Here is a 23,471-nt window from a genome sequence, read left to right as displayed (position 1 = left end):
ATACAAAAGATGATTCGACAATAACAAAAGCAATTTTGTAGCAGCAGATAAAGATACAGTCTTAAGATATAAAGATACAAATCTAAAATGCACTGATGTATACATTTCGAAAAGTCCATCAATGATTACATGAAAATAACAAAAAACTTGTTCTCTACTGGACTGGTTTATCAAGTAATCAAAAGTTTGTCGAACAAACTTATTCTTGAAGTTGGTTGCCTAAGTATGCACAACTGCTTGGTGCAGTATATGATACGAAAAAATGCAATTCACCGATTTATAAAAATCTTTTGAAGTGGACCCTATTAAAATACAAATTATATTTCTCAAAATACTTCAAACCTTCTATCAATAAAAAAATGTCAGAATTAACTGAATACTTATTGGACAATTAACAAACGCAATAATAAAAATTGTTCTTTCTTTTTTGTGTCATAATTAACGATGTTGCAGTATTTGAAACTGAAGATATCTTTTAAATATATCATGGATACAGTGAAAATCCATTTATAATATATTTCAAGATTTTCACTCATTGTGTAAAGGTACTCAAGAATAACCATATCCTCCGTTCAACGTGTCGTACATTTCGCATTAATTTATATACATTAGCAACTCGTTATAATATGTTACATGTAATTCAAAGTTGATAAACAATGAAAATGTATAAATGTATGTATTAATCTTTAAAGTGTGAAAAAGGTAACTTTGGTTTAATTTGACCAAAGTTCATAGAAAAAATGTCATTTTTTTAAATTATATTGTTTCATATTATGCGATCGATTATCGATTGATAAAATTATTTTGGCTCACATTCTCCGATTAGTCTATTCAACTGTTTAAATTGATTTCATAAAGTTGCTCGCATGTATAAAATAAGAAATTAAATTGACGATAATTTTCGCAATCATTATCGTCTGTCGCCATGATTCTTTTCATCGGACTATTAAAAGATACATACATATTTAGAATGTTGCACTTTCAACAAATAAGAAAATTTGGACCGAAAATTTGATATATCAATATATCTTCCATTCGACACTGCAAATGAACACACATCGATGTATATGCCATACGTGATTCTCAATCTGTTTGTGTAAACGTATATAATTTTCATACTCGAATTAGAAATCAATCAATTTCATGTCAGTTATTAATAGAATTCCATAGTGTCTGAAATAAAGTCTGATTCATAAACTGCATATGAAAATCACAAAAACGTACCGAAAATGTGAAGTGAAAGTGGAACAATGAATAGAATGAGATGATAAGTGGAGCAATCAGCTTCTATAAAAATAGTCTATGGTCGTCAATCTCATTGTATATTAAAGAATCTTGATGCTTTAAGCTCACAGTTCATGATCTACAACATTATTTCCTTGGCAAAAAAATTTGTTTTCTTGTCAGATTTGTCTTTCGCTTAAAACAAAGCTAATAAAACATAATCAACTGCAACTTTGAGAAGAAATTATATAAAATTCTATATTCAAATTAAACAATACTTCAGAAACATCGCTAGTCATAGCAGACGTAGAAAATAGAAATATGTCAGATAAAATCAATGTTACAGATTCGTAATAATGGAAATAATCTTCAGCACTTGAAGCCTAATGCGAACTTTCTTAATCGTTAAACTACATAATACTCAGATTAATTTAAACTCGTAACTATTGAGCTTCTTATTCAAGCGCAGAATATATCTTTCTTTATCTTCAAATGTCTTCCTTCTTATCAATTAAATGAGCCAAACCATCAAGATTCTTTAAGTATTTTCATTGACAAGTTGACAAACTATGAACTTCCCGATTTAGCTGTCATTTGAAATCAGACAACACTCGAGGGAATCGCATTCAGCAAGTCCTTCGCCACGACGAAGAGAAAACTCGTCCGATAACAGGCTTTCTGGCAACATAGCTGCTGAATCTATGCTATCGAAATAACGATGGGGCCAGACAGAACTCTGCCGAAAACGTCTGATTGGCGAACCAATGATAAATTCCACTTTGGTCGTACCGGTCACTGACGAAGTCTCTTGATTCAAGGAATCCGGATACAAAGAGGAATCGCTGTGCCGGAAGCTGCCGTTCGTTGAGCACCAAGAACTCGGTGGTTCGGTGCAACTCTGAAAAACATCAATACCTATTATTGATTTTTGTTCCACTTGCTTCTACCTGCGAACGAGAACTCGATTTTTCAAGATTTGCACGTAGCTTGTATTTCACTGCGTTTCAATTCCTCTGAGGCAAAATACACAACAAAATCCCACAATGATCAGTGCTCTTATACCGTCTCTGGTATTTTACATGATACATACTAATATGATGACTATCGAAAGTGTCTCTAATATATGAGAATGCGGTGTGCGTACGAGATAAATGGAAGTTTTCTGAACCACTTTTGAATGTTTCTGAATGTCTGAAGTCCGATACAGATATCTGCAGTGACGATCGAAAGTTCGGAAGGTATCTCTCAGAGGTATACTACATATTTGTTAGATTAAACGTTTGAGAAAGTTCGATGAAAAGATTTGATATAGTTTGTATAACCATATGCTTCTATAAAATGTAACTAATAATTACAATACGTTATTAGTAATTTTAATATAAACTAGTAATGAGTGGTTTCAGATTTACCACTTTCTAATTATTATTGAGAAAGAGTCTTGAGAAATTCTATATGACTATATGTAATTTCACATGATTTAATTAGAATAATTAAAGAAACTGTTTTAATAATTAAATTTATGCCTAATTCGCGATTATAGCGCAAATGAAATTTGAATTTTTTATGAGATTAGCTCTGTTCAATTTCTAATAACAAGGAAATACAAGCCAGTTACTTTGTCTCGTTAAATATAAAAAGGAGAAGAAATAGATTTAAAATCTCACTGTATAAAGCATAATAAGGTAAATATAAATTCGATGTGCAGAAATTCAATTTGAAGGAAGTGTAAAAAGCATAAAACAGTATAAAAATAAAAAACATGAAAAATACATAAAGCATAGAATACTCTGCAAATTCTTACTTTCTCTTATAATATTGAATTGTTGCATCAAATAATAATAGATCATTATATTTCTTATTTGTTACTGCAAACATTATTTATCGACAAATCTTATTCCTTTTATCTTTATTAGCAATTATATCTTATCAATATTTTTCTCCTAAAATTTCTTTTCAAAATCTCCTGATAAAAAGAAAAGGCAATACGTATTAGAATTAAAAATATTTTACTCTAATCTAAACTGTTCTTGAATTAATTTTGTCTGCATGAGTAACTTACCAATGCATAATTGAATCGAACATCCGATCGTCACTGCAAATATCGAGAAGACCGCTCGCACTTTAAAGAGTGCAATGAAAAACGACGAGATTGTAAATTAGTATTTAATTCGTAGTATCACGTAGCACTGGACGTGAGGTGGACAATGAACCGCAAGGCCAAGCAGGTAAGCGTGTGGTCGATTCATTTTCCTTTACATCAATCATTATAAGTACGAATCTGCGAGCCACGTCATGGCTCTCGAGGCTATATCCGCATACAAGCAACGCTAGCAAATAAGATCAAACTTGAGCAAATGAAAGAGCAAACAAACTGAAAGATTAATGGACATTCAAAACGAGGGAATCTTCGCTAGCGCGGCGTGAAAATTTACGGTAATATCGTGTTCGACGTGCGTGCTGAAATAAATTGCCCGTTTCTTTTTGAATTCATAACTGCAATAAATGTAATCTTACGACAAAGTGGTGGAGAGACGGAGATATCGACGTCAGGATGATCGAAGAGCCAAATTATCCCCGACATTCGCTTTCCGATAAAATTATCTGTCGAATTTTATGATTTATAACTATAAGGATATTGTAGATTTTACTTACATTAAACATTAATCGTTTCACCTTAATTTGTTTTCAATTATTCGAGTCACAAAATTCGACAAAGTACGTTATATCAATTTGCATGCATCTTTTTGTTGCAAAACATAACTAATACTACTATGGGGTCAATAAGAAAAAGGAAATCAGGTCATAATCAATATTTTATGCAGGAAGATGTGTTCTATGGGGTGGTATTTAAGTATTCAATGAGTCAGTATATTGAAAATATAGAAAATCAGATAAATCCCCAAATGAAATGTGTGAGAAACTGAGACGTCAAGTGACATAAGAGCTAAGATTACAGATTAAAGTTTAATTATATGGGTATTCCCAATCTGAGTTATCATCAAGTTATAATACCTTATGCAATCTCATAACATTCGATTACTCAAATCCTCCCATACGTAGAAATGCAACTAATGTCTTTTAAGTATGAACGTATGTTAAGGTCGCGCGTCGCAAGTGCTGCTACTTTTTCTTCACTGAAATAAAACAAGGAAAGTAATATAATATATGGCCGATACCGTGAGAACCAATTCAACTAATTTAGATGGAGATTGAAGGGAGGCTTACTACGGGTGCGTGCGCATGCCAAAAACTAAAGTGAAAATAATAAACAAATGAAAAATAAAAAAAAAAGAGGACAACTACAAATGTGTGTACTACTTGACGAGACGAGAAAACAGGAAGATGAGGATAAAAACAGGCTCATAGCTCACCACATCCAGGAAGAAGCATCGAAGCAAATGATAATAAAAGAAGCATAACTTACGAGAAAAACCGGCGGCACGCGAGAAGGGGCCATTTTCTGTATTGGACCGCCGGGGACGGGCTCGAACGCACGCTCGCCTGCGCTCCAGATCAGACATTTTGGTTGTGGATCGTCGGGCGATTCGTCGTAATTAAGACAAATGTCGGTCGAGAGTCTCTGTATACGTCAGAGTTTCAATAACGTTTTCAGGAATGATCGAGTGTATCATAGAGGATGATTAGATCGGAAACGATTCCACATTTCGATAGATAAGAGTTAACGTACGTTAAGGACGGGTGCTGTCGCGGAGGAAAGCATGGACCGCGGCGAAGAGAACGACGAAAGATAGGACCGATAGTGAAATTAAAGAACGTTTTGTGAGTGTGACGCAACGATTAGTAGTAGAACCAGCGTTTGACTGAGAAAGATTGATTATACATTGGTACACGGATGGCGCAAGAGGTGAATAGAGAATAGTAAAGATTAGCGAGTCAGCTGTATAACCGATGAAACAAATAAATTCAATCGACTATAAGTAGCTACAGTGAATGACCCTTGGTCGTTGGTTAACCGGGCTGTCTTTTTGTTGTTTTATGGTGAGCACAAGTCAGCGTGTCGAGACGGGAGAAAATTAGAAGGTCCGAGAGGCGTAGGAGACGGACTCGGTTCGAAGGGGGCCGCAATTAGAAGCAGCAGATATCCCTAACAGTGACTACTGGCCGTCCTGGAGAAGAGGATACTGGTGGACTCTCTACTACATCGGGCCGTTGGACAACGATGACTTCAGCCAGTTGCTCCAAAAAAATTGCTTTACGGATCGTACCTTGCCGTTCTCGGTATCAACAGATGTTGACGCGCGTGCCAGGCTGTAGGAACGGCGTGCAGGGGCGGGCGGTCTTCGAGGAGGAGTCGTCCCAGGGGATGAGGACGTGCCGAGGTTGTTAGACTCCAGCGAGTCTCGGGCGCGGGACAGCGAGGAGGATTTGTTTAAGGAGTCTCGGCTGGAATTGTTACGCGGCAGGGACCTGTTCAGGGACTCCCTGTTTGTCTCCTTGCTGTTTCCAGTTCCGTTATTATTTCCACCGCCGGTGCCGTTGTTGTTGTTACTATTCTTGGTCAGGCTTTTGTTCCCGAGGGAATCTCGATTTGAGTCACGAGCCTTCGACAAAGACTTGCCACCATGACTGTCGCGACTAGAATCACGCGGCGGCCTTGTTAACGATTTCAACGATTCCTTGCTATCGTTCCTTCCGTGGCTAGGTGGTCTGGGTGCTGCTGCCTTCGTCGTAGCACCGGGTAAAGGTATACGGCTAGGACGTCGCCGGGGCGACGGTTTCACCTCGACGGCTTGATGATGATCGCGAGCCGACTCTGTGCTACTTCCTGGCTCGAGACCATTCTGCTCACACCTTGGCTGATCACCGTCCGCCTCCGGATCTATTTCCGTTGGTGGTCGCTGCTGAAGTCTTTCTAGTACGCGAACGCGCGCTCGTGTACCTTCCAATTCGATGTTTCTCTCCTCCAGCTGCAATATATATTAAAATGTCAAAATTTCGATGGGTACAAGTAGAGATAGTTAAACGAGTGATCTAGAATTTCGGAAAATATATTCGATTATGTATAATTAAAGTGTTATACTATTATGTAATATATTAATGTGTTATATTGAACACATATTATGTACTTAGTATTCGTTTATCTAATGTCTATACGTATGAATATTTACGTATTTTCATAATTAATCATTTATCGTATAAACGTAATTAAAATTATGTAATTATATAAATTACCTGGAAACGTAAGTCGTCGTTTTCCTCCCGTGCCTTGTCTAATCGTTCGGAAAGAGTTTCTGTACTTTTTTGTACTTCATCTAACCTTTTTTGTAGGACCTGTAAGATATCGATTTACCTTGTAACATTTTCATTTAAATATGTGTAAGATGTGTCATACTGGAAGAACTACTCCCAATACAACGATATCTGATATTTCATAGCCTATCACTCAAACACAAAGTTAATGAATTTTTTATATGTTGTTAATTCTTGATGGAAATAACCAACCACTGGTTAAGTTAACCTCAAAATCAATCATAATGCCTCTACTTTACAAATTATATTAAAATCCTAGAATATTAAATTTTGAAGGAAGAAATTTTATAAATCTTAGCTATTTACCTGATTATGGACGGTAGTAGTGATTAAATGCCGCTGCAGCTCAAGAGGTGAGTTTTCTCGTAGAATGGCAGCTATCTTCTTCGAGTCGACATCCTTAACGTGCGCAACTCTGGTAGGTGACACAAGGACGGAATCCAACGCACCCAGACGTGCTCTCCTTTCATTTACACTCGCCTCCACATCGATATCGCGTAGCTCCTCATTATGGGCTGTGACGTCCAACAAAACGTTCTTCTCTATGGTCCTTGTCCGGAAGCGACTTTTATGAGCCTTTGTGGACGTCGCAACCGACGCAAACGCCGAAGACTTGCTTTTAATATTGCTAACGTTATTGCTTTTCGGCGGCGAGACGACAGGCGCCGCGGATGCTATGGGTTGCAACCTCTGAGCACCTGGCGCAAGGACATCCGCGGATGCTTCGCTCAGTCCAGCCCGGAGTCGATCCTCGAGACCAGTTTTCAAAGCAGACAACGCGGCTAACTCGGATTGAAGTTCCTGCGCTCTAGCTCGACTGGATATCGTCTCCGCCTCGAGCTCTGCCACCTTATCCAGAAGTTGCTCCTTCTCCCTCCTCAGCGTCACTACTTGAGAATCTTTGTCTTTGTCCTGTTTATCCTCTTCGGTCGGTATTGTCGTTGTCTTTTCATTCTCCAGACACGTAACCTTTCTCACAGCATCCAAGATATCGGTAGACGCTAGATCTTCAGATGCTACGCTCTCTAATCGACCTTGCAAACATTCTACCTCTTCTCTGAGTCTGATTCCCTTACGATGGATCACGTCCAGAAGATTCCACAGCTCGTCTTCCGCCTCGTCGAGAACAGTAGGTCTAGGACTATTCGGCCTTGGCGCTATCGCTGTTGAAGCACTGTCCTTGGAAGATGTTTCCGTGCTAAAGCCAGAATCCTGGACCGTGGCGCTACAGTTGTTCTTCGTGCCGCCACTGTGCGAGTTACTGCGACTCCTCGGCAACGAAGACGATGAAGATTCAGCACCTTCGCGCGGAACTCGTCTCCTAACCTTCCCGGGCTCCCATTCGTTGATTCGTCTCGATGATGGACTGGATAGCGGTAAAGGGATGTGGGAATTTTGGGTACAGGACGATGACGTCACAGACGCTCCCGCGGATGCCGTCGCGGCCATCTTGTGCCGGAGGTTTGGGAACGTCTCGATGACGAGGTCCCGGAACTCGAGAAGGGCGCCGACCTCATTCTGGAGCTCCTGCAGGGCGATCAAGGACTTCGCCTGCTCGTTTATCAGGTAGTGAAAAGGACCTGGTCGTAGGGGCATGCAATCCATGCCACCGCCACTGCTGCTGTTTCCACCGCCACTGCTGCTGTTTCCACCGCTGCCAGTACCACTGACGCTTCCGACGGCGCCTTCTGTTAAGGCAGCGCCAATGCCACACTATGCAAACAAACAGATGTAAAGGTCAAATTTTTGTATATATATATATATATATATTTCAATAAACTAATATAAAACAAAAAACATTGTGCGTTTATTATTTCCTTATAAAACGAAAGAAACTTTTCGAACAACCTAATATATTTTTTTGTTTGGGTTCGACGATACAACATTTGGAAATTTGTGATTAATTATTATCGTTAGATGATGTTTTAAGGGCGAGTGCAATCAATCTTTGTGATTCTATGCATTGAGCAACGTATTTCAATTTTTTCGAGTTGCGGTATCTTTTTATAATAATCAAACATCTCGCAGATCTTTTGCTTTATTTTAATGTATCCTGTTTTTAGAGAATGAATTTAATTGCGAATCGATTGCAATGGAAATTCTAAAATTATTAAAGGCGTGCTGTAGCAAATAATACAAATAACGTGGAATATTTATTTACCACATCTTTACTACGAACCTTGTGGCAACCGAGTATTTTGAAATATATATATAATATCTATTCAATGCTTTTGTAAATTATAATTTCATTTTATACAATTATGCTGTATTTTCGTATCGCCTATCTTTTAAACTTTCTTCTCTTTAATACCGTAAATTTAATGAGCATGGCATTAGATATAAATATGTTTAAAACAAATTGGTTGGTAGATGATATTGCATGTTTTTATTAAATTTTTCTTACAAAGTAGGCGGTATTCGTCTCGTGTTTAACTTCCATAGCTAAGACGCACGAGCTGTAATAACTTTAAGTTTCTAATTTTTCTAACAATGAGAAATTGCTACTAAATTATTATACATGTTTTCCAAGATAATGTTCCGAAAAAGGAAAACTTGTTCGAAAACGTCTATGAAGGGCATTAAGATCATACTCATTTAATCTGCTATAACAGGAACATTATTTACTTTGGAGAAAAGATTATACTTGATTACAGTTTCTTGTTTGATACGAAAGGAAGAATAATTGCTCTAAATAAGCTTTTCGGTGTCGGTACAATGATTCGAAAATAAAACACACTAGTGCAGTGATAAATAGGTAAAGTACAGACTTTAAAAAGTATATTTGTTTCGTAGTAATATCTTTAATCTCAAAATTGGGAAACAGGTTTCAAAAATCACAATACAACCGGGAAGAAACTCTACGCCAAAAAGTAAGTCGAAAATATAAAATGAAATTGCTTCCTATGAATCTTATTGTTTAAGAAAATTTACCTTGGATATTCTTGCGTGCACCTAACTATGTCATAATCAAACTCAATCTCTTTTTTTCATTCTATTTAAAGTCGTCCCGTCTACCATGGTCATTTCGAATACAAGGTATCACACGAAAAGGTTCTATTCTACGTTTTCGATTACTTTTTCACACAGAATCACTCCCTTTCCGGCTGTAGCGTCGTGATTGCAGACGCACCCTGTATATATATGGAACTTTCGAACAATAATTACTACCAGTTATCCGCTGTAACAGCGAAGAACCAAGCAATGAGAATTTAATACAACGGAAATGAGTTTCTCGATAACTGGTGCTTGCATAATTCAAGTTCTTCAATTAGGGTTCTCATTAATGCAACAATGAAACCGCAAATGAATAATAATATATGTAAGTATTTTATACAACAAACTGTATTACTGCATATTATATTACGAATAAAGTAAACCAAAGTTTAACTTTTTCCTGATCTTTGCAAAACTCTTTGAAAATTTGTTAAATTTAATCAAGATAAAAAGGAATTGTTACGGAGAATCAAAGATTTTCTTAAAACATTAAAAGTCCGGTCTCGAGTTTTTGCTTCGTTGAAACGAAAGCGAGATTGGGATATAATAAATTGAAGGATTGCAGCAGGATTAAGAGACATAGGAATAAATCCAAGGTGTTAGAGCTCCGAAGACAGTATAATCACGTTGCGACGATGCAATATGACTGCAGGTGAGGACGAGGGTACGAGTTGCATCTAGGAACGACACAAATGCAGGAGAAACGTCAACTTTCTTGAGCGAAAATAACACGTGAGCAGAGATGGAAGTTAATCGCGTACATGCTCACGAAACGCAAAACGCGTGACAGGTGTTGTCGCGTGTAAGACGTGTCTCGGTGTTCCGTCTGTTTCACTCGATTGTCATCTCTTACATGCCACGGCTCTACGACACCGCGAGCACGCGAAATCGTCCTGCTAATCTGGGTAATTTATTGCATTCGAAAGTACAATTTCTACCTTTGGTTTGGGTTAGGCTTCTTAAGGCCCTCGCAGACTGATTAATCTATCCTCACATCATACATCACTGGCCTTCATAGTATCGATAGATTATAGACGGCTCATGCTGGATGAAAAAAGTTTAGGATTTTTAATTTTACTTCGCATTCTACATTCTCGATACAGAGGTTAGTAATGAAATGAAATAAAATCCTAATTTTAGATTATTTATGATATTAATAGCCGAATGATATTAATTAAGAGTTAACGTTGATTTTCATATAAATGATATACTGTGGCGTACAAAGGTTTTCAATCTCTGGACAGGTAGATTTTTCATTGTATATTTCAGAAACAATATTGCAACACATATTATTAAGTTGTTTCGAAAGTTAAATTCTATTTTATATTTGACTAGAATGAAAGAGGATTATTTACAGTATAAAAATATAAGATATAAGATATACAGACAAAAAGAATATGAATTTACATAAGCATGCGCATTTATTTATAACATTTTATTGTAACAACTTCAAAAAGTAAAAAGCATCAACCTTCTACAAGAAACTAATTGTTCGATCCAATTCCTTTTATCTGATCGAAATAAATTGATAAATTGCAAATCTACTTATCTGTTTAGACCTTTACAGTACACTATTCCTTTCTTTATAATTCATTATCGCGTCGATTTGTCATATTCAACGATCGCAATTGATCGTCTTTGATGCTTCGCTCATTCATATTTTATTCGAAACATGTTTCTTGCTATAAAGCGTATGAAATATTATGCGAGATTTATTTCAATTGCACTAGTAGATACCTACAATATCAAGAAAGAGTGCATAAAAGAAATATTTCCGATAGCGTTCTAAATTTTTATATTGCAATTTCTTAAAAACTTGTAGTATATCTGATTGAGCAATTATAATTTCTATAAATAATGGCAAGTAACATTTACTTCTTTGGAGTTGCCTAATTAATTCTGATCACTGCGGAACATGTTCTATACCAGTTTCAAAGGTCGCAGCGAAGATTCTAGCAGAAATTTCTCCGAAACTCGTTGAAGAATTAATTAATATCCTTATTGTTTGATTCGCGCTCTCGCTCTGGTACGTTTTCATGCATTTTTTCCTACTTTTTACTGACGTGGAAAGCAGGTAATCAATGAAGTAAAACAATAAGGTATCATGATGCGAGATTTTATGTACTCGTTTTGTTTGTACTTGTACGGTCAATGGCATTTAGAATGGATCGAACTATTCAGTAATCTTTTTTTTTAATTTTAATTAGACACTCGAGAAACCGAATAAAGTATAAAGTGTCTATAGTCATCTTTGGAACGCTTCCACGATTTCTATAATTTTGTTGTAATTGTTTTATTTTCACAACGTCTTCTTATTCGTTATTGGCAATAATCGTTACTTTCGTTATTCGTCGATAAAGATCACGAACACCGCGAGTATGCTCGTGTCAACTCGACGCGCAACATGTGATCGGTATGCTTTCCAAGGGGATCTAGGGAGAGCTGAAAAATAACGTGTCCGAGTACGCGCGATGAGAATAAAGCGACGAGAATCAGGTTATTGGGGCCTAATATCCGTCCGTTTCTCCGCTGCGAGTCGAGCCGAGCAATTTTCGAACGCGGATTCAACGCGATGAATGAAAACGCACGGGGTTTACGCGTTCGAAGAATTCTCATTCGAATGGATACGAATTATGAATCGAGAGCAGAAATTGCACCATGGTATCGGTGATTTTGTTATCGATTCTCGTTGCAAAGCATGATTAAAATTGATGGTGCCTTCGTGGATTCGATCGGGACGATGACTCAGAAGCACAGATAAGGCTGAATGGTGGGAATGAAGCGAGCCTGATTTCCAATGTAAGTTTTATCGTGGTCGTTATACAGTTTGAAATATGAAGAAGTTAGCGTCCAGCTTTTTATCTATGAACATACAAATGTTGGAGCAGTAGATTGTGATTTAAGATAAGCGGTTAATGGTTTTGATTAATAACTGCACTGTCTGTAGAGCCGAAGAGTTTCATCATGTTCGATATTGCCCTTGTTAATTTAGATCAACAGCAATACGGCTATAGCAGCGATTTTCAACCTTTAGAAGTAACAAAATAATTATTCAAGTTCTGCGACACAGCAAAAAATATATTCGGTTCAAGACAGGATATTCACACCGGATGGCTAATGTTGCTTTTATGCGACAGTCTAAGGGAAAAGAGGTCAATGCTCCTGACTAAATAGGTATTGTACGTTTCAAAAATTCTTGCGGTGCACCAGCATGCGGATTGAAAATCGTGGTACGGATAACAGTGCATGTAGACACGTGGTTTTACCTAATCCATGGGCCATGATCGAAAGAAAAAGAGATTTTGTTTCGTCGTTAAATTGAGTATTTTGTTTGAATTTCGAATTCTACTTTTGTTATTTCATGTTCTTTATGGAAGGCATTCCATGAATGCAATTTTGATTGTATTATTTGTTTCATAAATTAAGAAGCTGTAGACGTAGAAATAAGCGTATTTGTCGTACTGTATAAAACATTTGTGGTTAATAAATTAAAAAATCTTTCTCTCATTTCTACGAATAAGAAGACTTTTAATGTCTTAAGGAAATCTCTGAAATAAAATTAAAACAAGAAATCCCACGTATTGATAACGGTTCTATCATATTGTGCTCAAACTTGAGGCACTTTTACATTTTAATATTAAAAAAAATACGAGTCAAAATTGACTAAAAGAACGTAACATGATTAAATATACGGTTTCGTACAGATTTCTCATACTACGATTTAATATAAACCGTGGTATAAAACTTCCTCCTTAAAAAGCTGTAAACTTAGAATCTTAAGTATACGGTGTTGTACAGATTTCTCGTTCTACGATTTACCGGATAGCCTGTACAAGGTGTCCTATCATTTTGTGCGGCACTGTATGAAACGTGAATGTCGCGCGAATGCGACAAATCCCTTCCGTGTCATCTGCTCTTTCTAAAAGAGCCGCCTAAGTGTGCGTGCCAAGCGTTTCCGCCGATGTTCGAGCATCGTAATGCATGACACGACTAGTCAAGCGGTAAAGCAGGAAAGTAAGAGAAAACGGGGCTTTTGTGTCAAAGTGCCCCTTGTAATAATTCCCGTAATGAGCGAGGAACAACCGAGAAGAAACGTGGCGGTACAATGCTCGTTGAGCGCGCTCCTTTTCGGTAGCCATGGAAAAAACACGGTGTATCCTCTTTCGCGAAGTGTGCCTCGATTAATAGAGATTCAAAATGTCATTCAACTGCTGGATCTTTGAAGAGAAGTTGCTGTGCAAAGTCGAATTGGAAAGTAAGGCTAGAAAGTAGCGTTTTGATCAATTTTTTTTTCAACTTTGTAGTTTTCTCTTTGTTATGGGAAAATAAAGCGATCCACTTGTGTTGCAATTTATCGTTTGATTTAAGTAGATAGAATTGTTGGTTTTGATCAATTTATTTTCAACTTTGTAGTTTCCCTTTGTTATGGGAAAATAAAGTGATCCACTTGTGTTGCAATTTATCTTTTGATTTGAGTAGACAGAATTGTTAGTTTCAATCGAAAATAATGATTTTGTTGATTTGTTCTGAATTCTTTTTTTATATATTTGTTTCATATATGTGCAACAGTAATTTATTTACAATCGTTGCTAATAATTAATTGATATCTTTTATAGAAAAATTAATTGCTTTTGTTAAATCATCTAAATATTATCTTTTTATGGATTAGGATAATTTAGAATGAGTCTAGACTACTTTAGTGCCTACATAATAAACATTACCGTGTAATTACATAACATAAACTGTAATGTTAATATAAATTATAGCATACGACATCAATCATAAATGTAGGTTAATATCTTTTAATATTATACACATCAGCAGTATCATATAAGCAGTTCTATAGAAGCATACATTAAATGATATACATATAAAGCTTTCACAGAAAAAGTTCTATGTTTTACCTGTTTCTTGATAAATTATTTTTAATTAGTAAACATTATTAATTGGCAATTTTCAAATGGGAACGAAAAATTGTTAAAACAAAATCCACCTTATCGAGGAATAATTAATTATTTTCTTCATCGTTACGCGTTACAATTCTTTTTCCGTTTCGCTTACGAAGAATCAAGTGGGTAGCTGTTTAAACGTAGAAACGTTACACAACACAATATACGTATGCATTATCGTGCATTACTAAACATAGCTACTTATTTTACTTGCAAACCAACAAATACCTACATGCACCAAATCATCGAGTGTAGATTAACGAGAGGAGAAACTATTTAAACTAAACTGCGATTTTCAACTGGAAGACTGAAAAATCAGACCAGAAGAAACCGATCAGGATCACTATCCGAAGGAAAACTTTTTCTCCTGTTTAAGTGAATAAGAGCAAAGCATGTCTCGGCTAACCGATCATTACACAGTTGAATCTCAAAACGAGATAAAATACTCGAAATAATTGTTCGATTACACGTTGCACGTTGACTAGTACGACAGAGAAAAGGTCAGCAAACTTTCACTGAAGTGAAACCTTATTTTAAGCAAACATTGAAGGGCTGTGATTAAACTATTATTGCATTACTACTCGGCAATTACCGTGTAATAGACACGCTGACTATTCATTAAAGAAACTGCCTGTACAATTGTTTCACGTCCACATATTGGGGATAGATAAATTACTACTGGAAACACCGTTTTACTCTACCGTATAATCATATTGCTAAATGTATAACGCAGTTTCGCAACAGCATCTTATACTTTCTCATAATTTTTTTTCGTTCTATGATTCGAAATTTATTTTATCCGAGAGATTGCTATCTATCGAAGTCTAACGCTAAAAGTGCACGAATTTTCTGTCTCTCATATTCCGTTCGAATATATCCGTTTTATTACTAATAATTTATCTTAAAAACAATTTGGTATTCCTTTAATCAGTTAACTGCGAGATTTGGTTTTAAAAATCTCATGGGATTAGATCATGAAGTGCGTAAATAAATACAAACGACGACGAGTATATACGTCAAACGCTGTTAACTAATTAAATAAAGGAACTCGAATTTTTCATTGATAAATTTTCGCAATAAATGTACTTGGTGAAAACGATAATTTTTAGCGATTAAAATATATTTATAGTTACTGTATAATTATGTCAATATGTTTATAATTATATGTATATAATCTGTAGTATTATTTATCTCAGCTAGTCCAAGTAAATATAATCCTACTGCATCTCAAACTAAATTGCCTATACAGAAAATCATCCAATATAATTAAGTACACTATTTTATTGTTTTCGTGTAATGTAAACGTTTGCCCAGATTTATTCAGCGGATTCAATATCGAGGAAATATCTCCCACATGAAACGCGTTAACTCGTCTTGAGAAATAAATGCACCGCTTGCTAATTAGTATCAGACAGCACTGAAGTATTACTAATATCGCGAGCGAGCGCAACTGCGTTTAATAAGAGCGTTGCAGTAATTCGTAGATTGTATCAAAGATAGAATTATATTATAGAGTGAGCCGGCTACGGAGGTGTAGCCAAATATTTCTGTTGCTAACGGAGATTTTTTTACTCGCAATCTTATACAACCCTAGTAAGTGATAGTTAATAATTTCATTGTGTGAAAAGGCCCTGAGATATTTGCTGAAATAATAAACTAACAACAATCTGATTCGGTATCGTCGGAACTTTTCTTCAAATTATTTCGATTTAAGATATATTAATACGTGAGAAGAAATAATAAAAAGAAACATATGAGAAAATCTAGAATCTAATGAATTTTATTATATAACTCTTCAAAACACTTCTAAAAATAAATTCTATATATATTTTATTTATATGTCCAAAAATAGTTCTCGTACAATAACAATTAAAGGAAAATTGTATAAGACACAATATTTTTAATTTCAGGTAACTATGAATAAGATTAAATTCTAATATTATTATTATCGTTTATTATTATCGTATAACGATTATACGTCGCGTAATATTGCCATAAAAAGCTTGCTATTGTTATAAATACTATTATAATTTTTGTATATTACAGGAAATCCTATGAAAGTTCTCATGTTTAACTAAAAGACAATTCCAAGCATAATAAAAGCAAAGTTAATTGATAGTCATAGAAAATGCTATATTCTACACGAGTAGATATAAAGCGATAAAGAAACGTGGGAATGTTTCAGCGCGGATTAATATAATATCTATAATACAGGAATCAAAACTGTATTTATATACATACATATTCAATTAATTATGCATTTTTACCGCCATATAATATCAAAACGATTAAAGTGACAATAAAGATCCTTCCACTTATGAGATTAATCGAACCATGTGCGTAATTTGATATATAAATTAGTTTCAATAACTGTGATTTATAAAAGGATTATTATATTGGCTCGATAATACGGCATAAATTGGTACGTTCAGGGAAAAGCAACAGGATTTAAAATTAATTTACGAATTGAAAGTCAGGTGTAGAATCACACGACGCACAAACTATAATTTTCATAAACAGGTTTCTTGAATGATTGGAAAGTATCGATGAGGAAATGATTGAGAATCACTGTACTATTGTGAATCTCATAAGGTTCGAAAAGGCAGTAGGACGGCAACGTTGATGGTAGGCAAGTGATGTGCAACTTCCGCTCTAACGACATTTCCATTGGCTTTCCATGTAATGTGTTAATTAATCAATCCTTACATTTTTTAAATGTTTTAACTCTAAATCGTTGAGTAACCTGAGTTATTGGTTTTGTTCAGAAGAAATTACAGCTATTTCATATTGCTATTAAGTTATTATTCGTTAGCTTTCTCTAACATATATTCGATATCATTCAACATCGATAAATCCTATAGTAAGTAAAATATTGTACTTGTATCTTATATATTTATTTATTATTTATTTGGAAACTAAAATAATTTTATTTCATCTTAATATGAAGTAAAATTAGCGTTGAAAGTTATTTTTGGAATACAAGTGAGAAATTAGTTCAAAGAAAAGTATATATAACTTACTATTTATATATATAATTCAAGTAAAATCAGATTGTATAATGATTTATTAATATATCGTAACAACATATTAACCCATATATTTATATATATATTCCAAGAATATTCCAAGAAAATCGATTCCAAAGGTTTAACATAAAGAGTTTAGTTTTACGAGCTATAAAGATCAAGTCTACTTTCAACGGTAGTATATTTACTTTCACTCTTTATGCTCTTATTTCTTTTATCTTTCTTCGCTTCCTGTTTTATCACATGCTTTTGTGTATCTTGTAAAATAGGATACACTCCGGGCATTAGAGTACCATTGAAACCATTGAAAAGGTTTGAAATGTCAATAATGGTGTGAATCGCCTGATGGGAATGAATTTGTGACATCACTGCTTCCATTTTATTCAGATTCATATAACGTAATAATTTCCTTACCTTGATATTTAGTGGAATCAGAGAATACATATTATTTTTATTCTTATGGGTATTTTACCTGTATCATTTAAAATAAATTTAATAATCAATCTATCAATCTATTCTCACGCGATGAAAATGTAAATCCTATTCGACGTAATAAAAAAAAAAAATAATAATAAATACTACGAAAATGGAACGTAGAAGGTTATAAAAAAAGTACTTAATTGGAAAATAAACAAGTTTCGCGGATACTAAAATTAGAGTGGAATACAACATTTCCTTAAACAAAAATTAAAATATCAGAGTAGAATACGATCGTCTAAAGAATAATAGTACAGAATATTGTGAACAAATAAGGAATATGAGAGAAGGTGCTCGTTCTGGGAACAATATAAAATCTATTTTCTTGAAATTGCTTGGATCGATGCTGGGCCGTATCAGAAATAGGCATTCGATCAAGAAGAATGTTCACGGACAATAGCAGGCGCTAGATGGCGGAGAGAAACGATGAGCAACAAGAACACGGAACGTAACTCAAGGAACTTGAGGAACACTCGACCCTGAATGAGATCAACGATCGAGTTCAGTGTCAGATCGCTGGAAAAGGAAAACGGGGTGGGTCGAGGGGAGAGTAGAGACGGACATCGTCTACTCTAACCTGTCACGCGCGCTTCGAAATGAGAGTATAGCTGCTTAGCCTGGTCTGCAAAAGCAAGGATTTCCTGATCTCCTGTTTCTGTCTGCCTTCACATGGCAACGCGCGCCGCTCATTAATCTCCCTAGCAATTTTCCTGCAAATTCGTGCTACGCTCTTTTGTTTCGCTCGATTGTTACTAACGACAACCCTGAACAGGCAATTGAAATAATTGTCACGATCTCGCATGAAACTTGCATAAAATTACACAGGGTCACGAAACTACTCGAATATTCGTAGACTTCTCTTATGAATATATTAGATGCGTTATGTGAAACATTTTGAAATTTCATTAACATTTTCATGATATTCGACTATCATGATTGGATTGGCAAAGCCTGAAACAAATTCGAAGTATGAAAGTTACAAAATATTTAGTACAAGTATATCTGAAAATCTTGTCTTGTCGCTTAATTACTTATATTACATAATTTTTAGTCAATTTATGTACCTACGTATTCTGAGATAGATCATGGATAAATATATACGTATTAAAAATTTGATTTGATCACCGCAGTTTTTTCAAATTTAATTATCTTATATTTCTATCTGTGGACGACATAATCATTTGTCAATCTATTAAAGCAGAACGTCAAGCAATGTCAGTATTGCAATCGTAAAATGAAATAAAAATACGCAATATGTTTGTGATGCGTTGCAGATGAAACTGATAGTTTGAAATTAGTATCGGACTATAGTAATAAACAGGTTGCATAATCTGTGAAGATTCCACGGATTATTTCTGCATTAATTACAGATAATTGACCCAATTAAATGCATAATCGTTTGCTCGTCTCCTTGAAATTCAGCACCGTAATGTTGCATCAATTTCATCGTTCTAATCTTCTGAATACAGTAAATTTCAGCTATTATGGTTTTTAATTTCGTTTAGAGGTAGTACTAAATTTTTATTTTGTACAGAGAAAACAAAAGGAATTAAAAAATAGAAAATAAATTAATTTTTAATGTTTCACTGATTAGATATTTGAACGGTTTATCGATTGATCGAATCTTTGATGGCAAAGAGATTTAATTTCTGTTCAAATGAACATTCACAGACTTCTACTGATATTCACAATTATTTCCGATAATTTCTTTAGCGTGCATTTACATACAAATTACATTTCTAATAAACTTTATATTGCAGTGCTTCAAACGAAAATATCAGATTCTAATAGCGAAATGCGGAAATAATATCTTAAATTTAACTTCGATCGACACGTTAAAGCAGTTAACACAATGCTTCAAATTTTATTAACTCGAAACTAGTAATTTAGCTGTAATTGAGAATCGTTATATTGTTGGAACGAGAAGTTCCTGTCTGCATTCCTATAATTATCTATTGTAATTTTCAGTTTCAAATACAATATGTATCATTTAATTATAGTATAAGTATACTTAGTAGTATAAGTATAGTATAAGTATGTCAATAAATTTGTATCCAATTAAGGTAGGAATGCCATATTGCTGTTAATTATATTCATACTACAAAGGAAAAATCATTTTAACGTTTCTCTTGAAATATTACACTCCGATAATTGGCAACGAAAAAATAAAACTCCAAATTACCAATATTCAAATGTTTCATTGACGTTCGATAAGTGTACGTCACTCAATTGACATTTAACCATTTACAACATGCTTAGGAGTTTCATGTAATTACCGAACATAGAATAAGATCATTTAACGTCACTCTTGAAATGTTATAGTTCAATAATTAAATTGTTCATGTTGAAAACGGGTAGTGGACTCAAATAAACGATAAGACATTCTAAACGAATAACACACGTGAAGACATACTATCATCGTTGCGCTCTCTTAGGGAGAAATATGGACAATAAATGGTCAGCGATTTTGCATTCGATCCACGTCTCAACAAAGAGGAAGAGCACCGTCGAGAAATCTCGGAAGTCATGATTTATACCGGTTATATTTTTACGTTGCATTCCCGTTCCTCTATACCGTAACTCTTCCACAACCCATGAAAGAAACATTAGAAAATCGTTCTACTGTTCGGTACAGAAGCTATTCCACACTGTGAAATTCCTCTAATTTTTATTGCGACAAAAAACATGCAACGATTGCCCGCATCCGGGGTGAAACGTATATATGTAGAGTTTCTTCAAACTTGATGTTTTATTCACTAGGAATAAAACTGTCAGATTAATTTTCGATGACTTTCTAAATAACGAATGTTAGATTGATTTTCTGAAGTTAATCCAATACGTTAATTTATTGGTAATATGAAACGATTTTAATATCTTATCCAATTTTGCATTCTATTGCCATATCAATATCTTTATAAGATTAAATCATTTGCCTTTACATTTTAATTGAATATTATATTTAACTTTCATATTTTCATTCAATTTTTAGTAATGTCGCATTTTGTCCCATAAACCGGAACGTAATCGTAGTTACATTTAGCAATTTACAACAAAATTTGCATAATCATATTATATTTTATTATTTATACCAAATGAGATGAGAAATGCATCTAAAATGTATTTTAAGTTCCATAAAAATTGTTTTCGAATTTGTATATAATTTCCATATTTATTAATAAACTGAGTATATGCTGCTCACGTACATTTGGAAAATAAATGACAGATAATTCTGTTGCAGAAACAAATTTTACGAGTTACGAATTAAATCACCAACGTCATTAGTATTTGTAATTTATAAAACTATTGTAAACGCTACTTGTTAAAACAATAGAATTCTACAAGTTGCAATTCTATATTTTGGAAATTCATCACTATTATTAGTTAGTGACTTATTGTACAAGAGAACGGAGGAAATCATTAATTTTGCAGTTTCCTAAATTTTGTGAGAAAATTTGTGAGCAAGTGGCCAGCGAGATATCAGCGGTTGCACAACGTCAGACTTTTCCCAGTGCGGGCAACTGATTGCAGCATTTAATAGCCTTTAGTGTATGTTGTAATTTTCCTGGAAGCATAATGCGTCCCAGTTGAGGAAACGAATCCCACCTTTACTCGTCAACGATGATTCATTCCAGGCTCGACAGACAGTGCCGCTTCCTTTTGCCGTTATTAAACCCGTCAATAAACCCAACGGCTCTATCTGCCTTGCCAACTTAGAGTTATCCCTCGAGGAACTAATGTCGCCTTGCAAATTGCACGAATATAACAATTTTCAGTTTATACATTTTTTCTTTACCTTACGTTGTCTAAAATTTAGAAATCTACTCGATGGTAATGGAATAAGGTATCCGTATTGTTAATGATCAATTAGTAAATATACCGTTTACAGTTACTGCAGGTATCTTTATATTATCGACCTTTTTCTACCACATTTTTTATACCGTATATTCCTATGTTTTTAGAATGAAATTTAAGAATTAAAAGTGACGTGTTATTTATATGTCTATTAGGATGCTTCTCTCACATATGCTAATTGCTTTATGAACATCGTAAATATTTAAAGATACGGATATTATTTCTTGATCGTCAATTAGCCAAATTTTTATTTATGATAAATATTTCAAAATAATATATAGCTTCAATTTAAGTACTTTATATTAAAATTTACGTTTTGTTCTACGCGTTAAAATTATTTTCGCCTGATTAGGATTCAACGTTGATCCATTCCTAAGACGAGCGAATAGTTATATACTTGATCTAGTCGTAGTTATAAGTAAGTAACTAAGTAATTATAACTAAATTGATAAGGTGAAATAGTCCCTAGTGTTTTTAAAATAAGCGTTCTTTCTTTATAGTCAGAAAAATTATTATGAAAAATATATTATGAAAACTGTTCCTATCTTCCTAATTCACCGTGCTACTTAAATCAAAAAGTGTTTAATACCAACCATCGTACGAAAACCAACAATCGCACGTAACATCAAAAATAATGGCAAAATTAGTGAAATAGGATGTAAGAAATGAAATAAAATAATCACTATGTGTACTCACAACTCCACGCGTAAACATATATCTACGGTAGGACATTAACACATTGAACTGTAGGTACAAATGGAACCGTAACTTTCATGAAACGAAATGTATTTTACCTGCAACAACATTAAAGAATTTATTAAAAATACTGTCATATTATTTTTCTATATTTAATTTATGACAAATAAATAACTCGTGTATTTCGTTAGATAATATTTAATACTTTTTATTAATCATTATGCACTCCAAACTTTGGTTTCAAATTCATTATTGCTAAATTCAAATATATAAGAATAATAAAGATCAAAATAATTGAAATCGACTAAAATTATATTAAAGAAGTTTAAACGAAAGATCTTCTTAATTTAGATGCAATATTGCAAATAACAATGGTATTGTAGAAAGGAATTAAGCATATAAGAATTATATGTTCTATAATATATTATTATATAATGTTACTATATATGACGTTATGATATATTGTTATTATATATTATATAACTATTATAAGTAACAAATTTTTAAAAAACCTATTTCAAACTTCGTCTTCTCCAACGATCAATTCTTTCACCGTGTCGATTTCTGTTGCATTCAACACTTAAATCACATTGATAAACTTAAATCGTAGCACAAATATTAAATATTAAATCACACACAGTTTAATATTAAAGCACAGTTCGTTCTTTGAAAAAAAATAAAAGAAAATGCTACAGATACTTTGGTGATAGTAACACACATATAGTCGTATTCAGACATGTGCGTTTACCTTCTTGCTCAGGCAAAGACTGTTCGGTAAAGACGTTAGCAGAATATACGAATATTGCACTTGGAAAGATAGTTCCGTCATTGGTTGTTGGGCGGTTCTAAAATCTAAAATGAATGGGATCCGGGTAGTGACAGAAGGTAAGATTAGAACATTCTAGACAGTAACGCAGGTATAGATCAATAAAGTTATTTACTTTATAAATAAACCTAGGAATTAAGAATTGCCCAGCACTTG

At 34.3% G+C, this 23,471-nt stretch overlaps 1 protein-coding gene across 7 annotated transcripts in view; it reads right to left on the bottom strand.

The window, feature by feature from the left end:
• Positions 1-432: 432 nt before the first annotated feature.
• The window catches only part of LOC117204242, a 118,557-nt gene continuing 95,518 nt past the window's right edge, over positions 433-23,471 (bottom strand). For 2 of the 7 annotated variants that reach the window (XM_033441449.1, XM_033441450.1), the window contains exons 2-6: positions 6,802-8,208; positions 6,418-6,516; positions 5,451-6,152; positions 4,649-4,804; positions 433-2,122 (exon numbers count right to left, since the gene is read on the bottom strand). In XM_033441449.1, the coding sequence (XP_033297340.1) occupies positions 1,808-2,122; positions 4,649-4,804; positions 5,451-6,152; positions 6,418-6,516; positions 6,802-8,208 (2,679 nt within the window). In that variant the 3' untranslated portion in view covers positions 433-1,807. Of the gene's footprint in view, positions 2,123-3,738; positions 3,826-4,236; positions 4,359-4,648; positions 4,805-5,450; positions 6,153-6,417; positions 6,517-6,801; positions 8,209-23,471 lie in introns of all 7 variants that reach the window. The other 5 variants (XR_004487036.1, XR_004487034.1, XR_004487035.1 and 2 more) reach the window with 5 other exon arrangements.

The sequence above is a fragment of the Bombus bifarius genome, unplaced genomic scaffold, assembly GCF_011952205.1.
Source record: "Bombus bifarius isolate JDL3187 unplaced genomic scaffold, Bbif_JDL3187 scf7180000007977, whole genome shotgun sequence".
NCBI classification, from domain to species: Eukaryota; Metazoa; Arthropoda; class Insecta; order Hymenoptera; family Apidae; genus Bombus; species Bombus bifarius.
The sequence above is the reverse complement of the archived record's forward strand: the minus strand, read 5'-3'. Positions and strand labels throughout refer to the sequence as shown.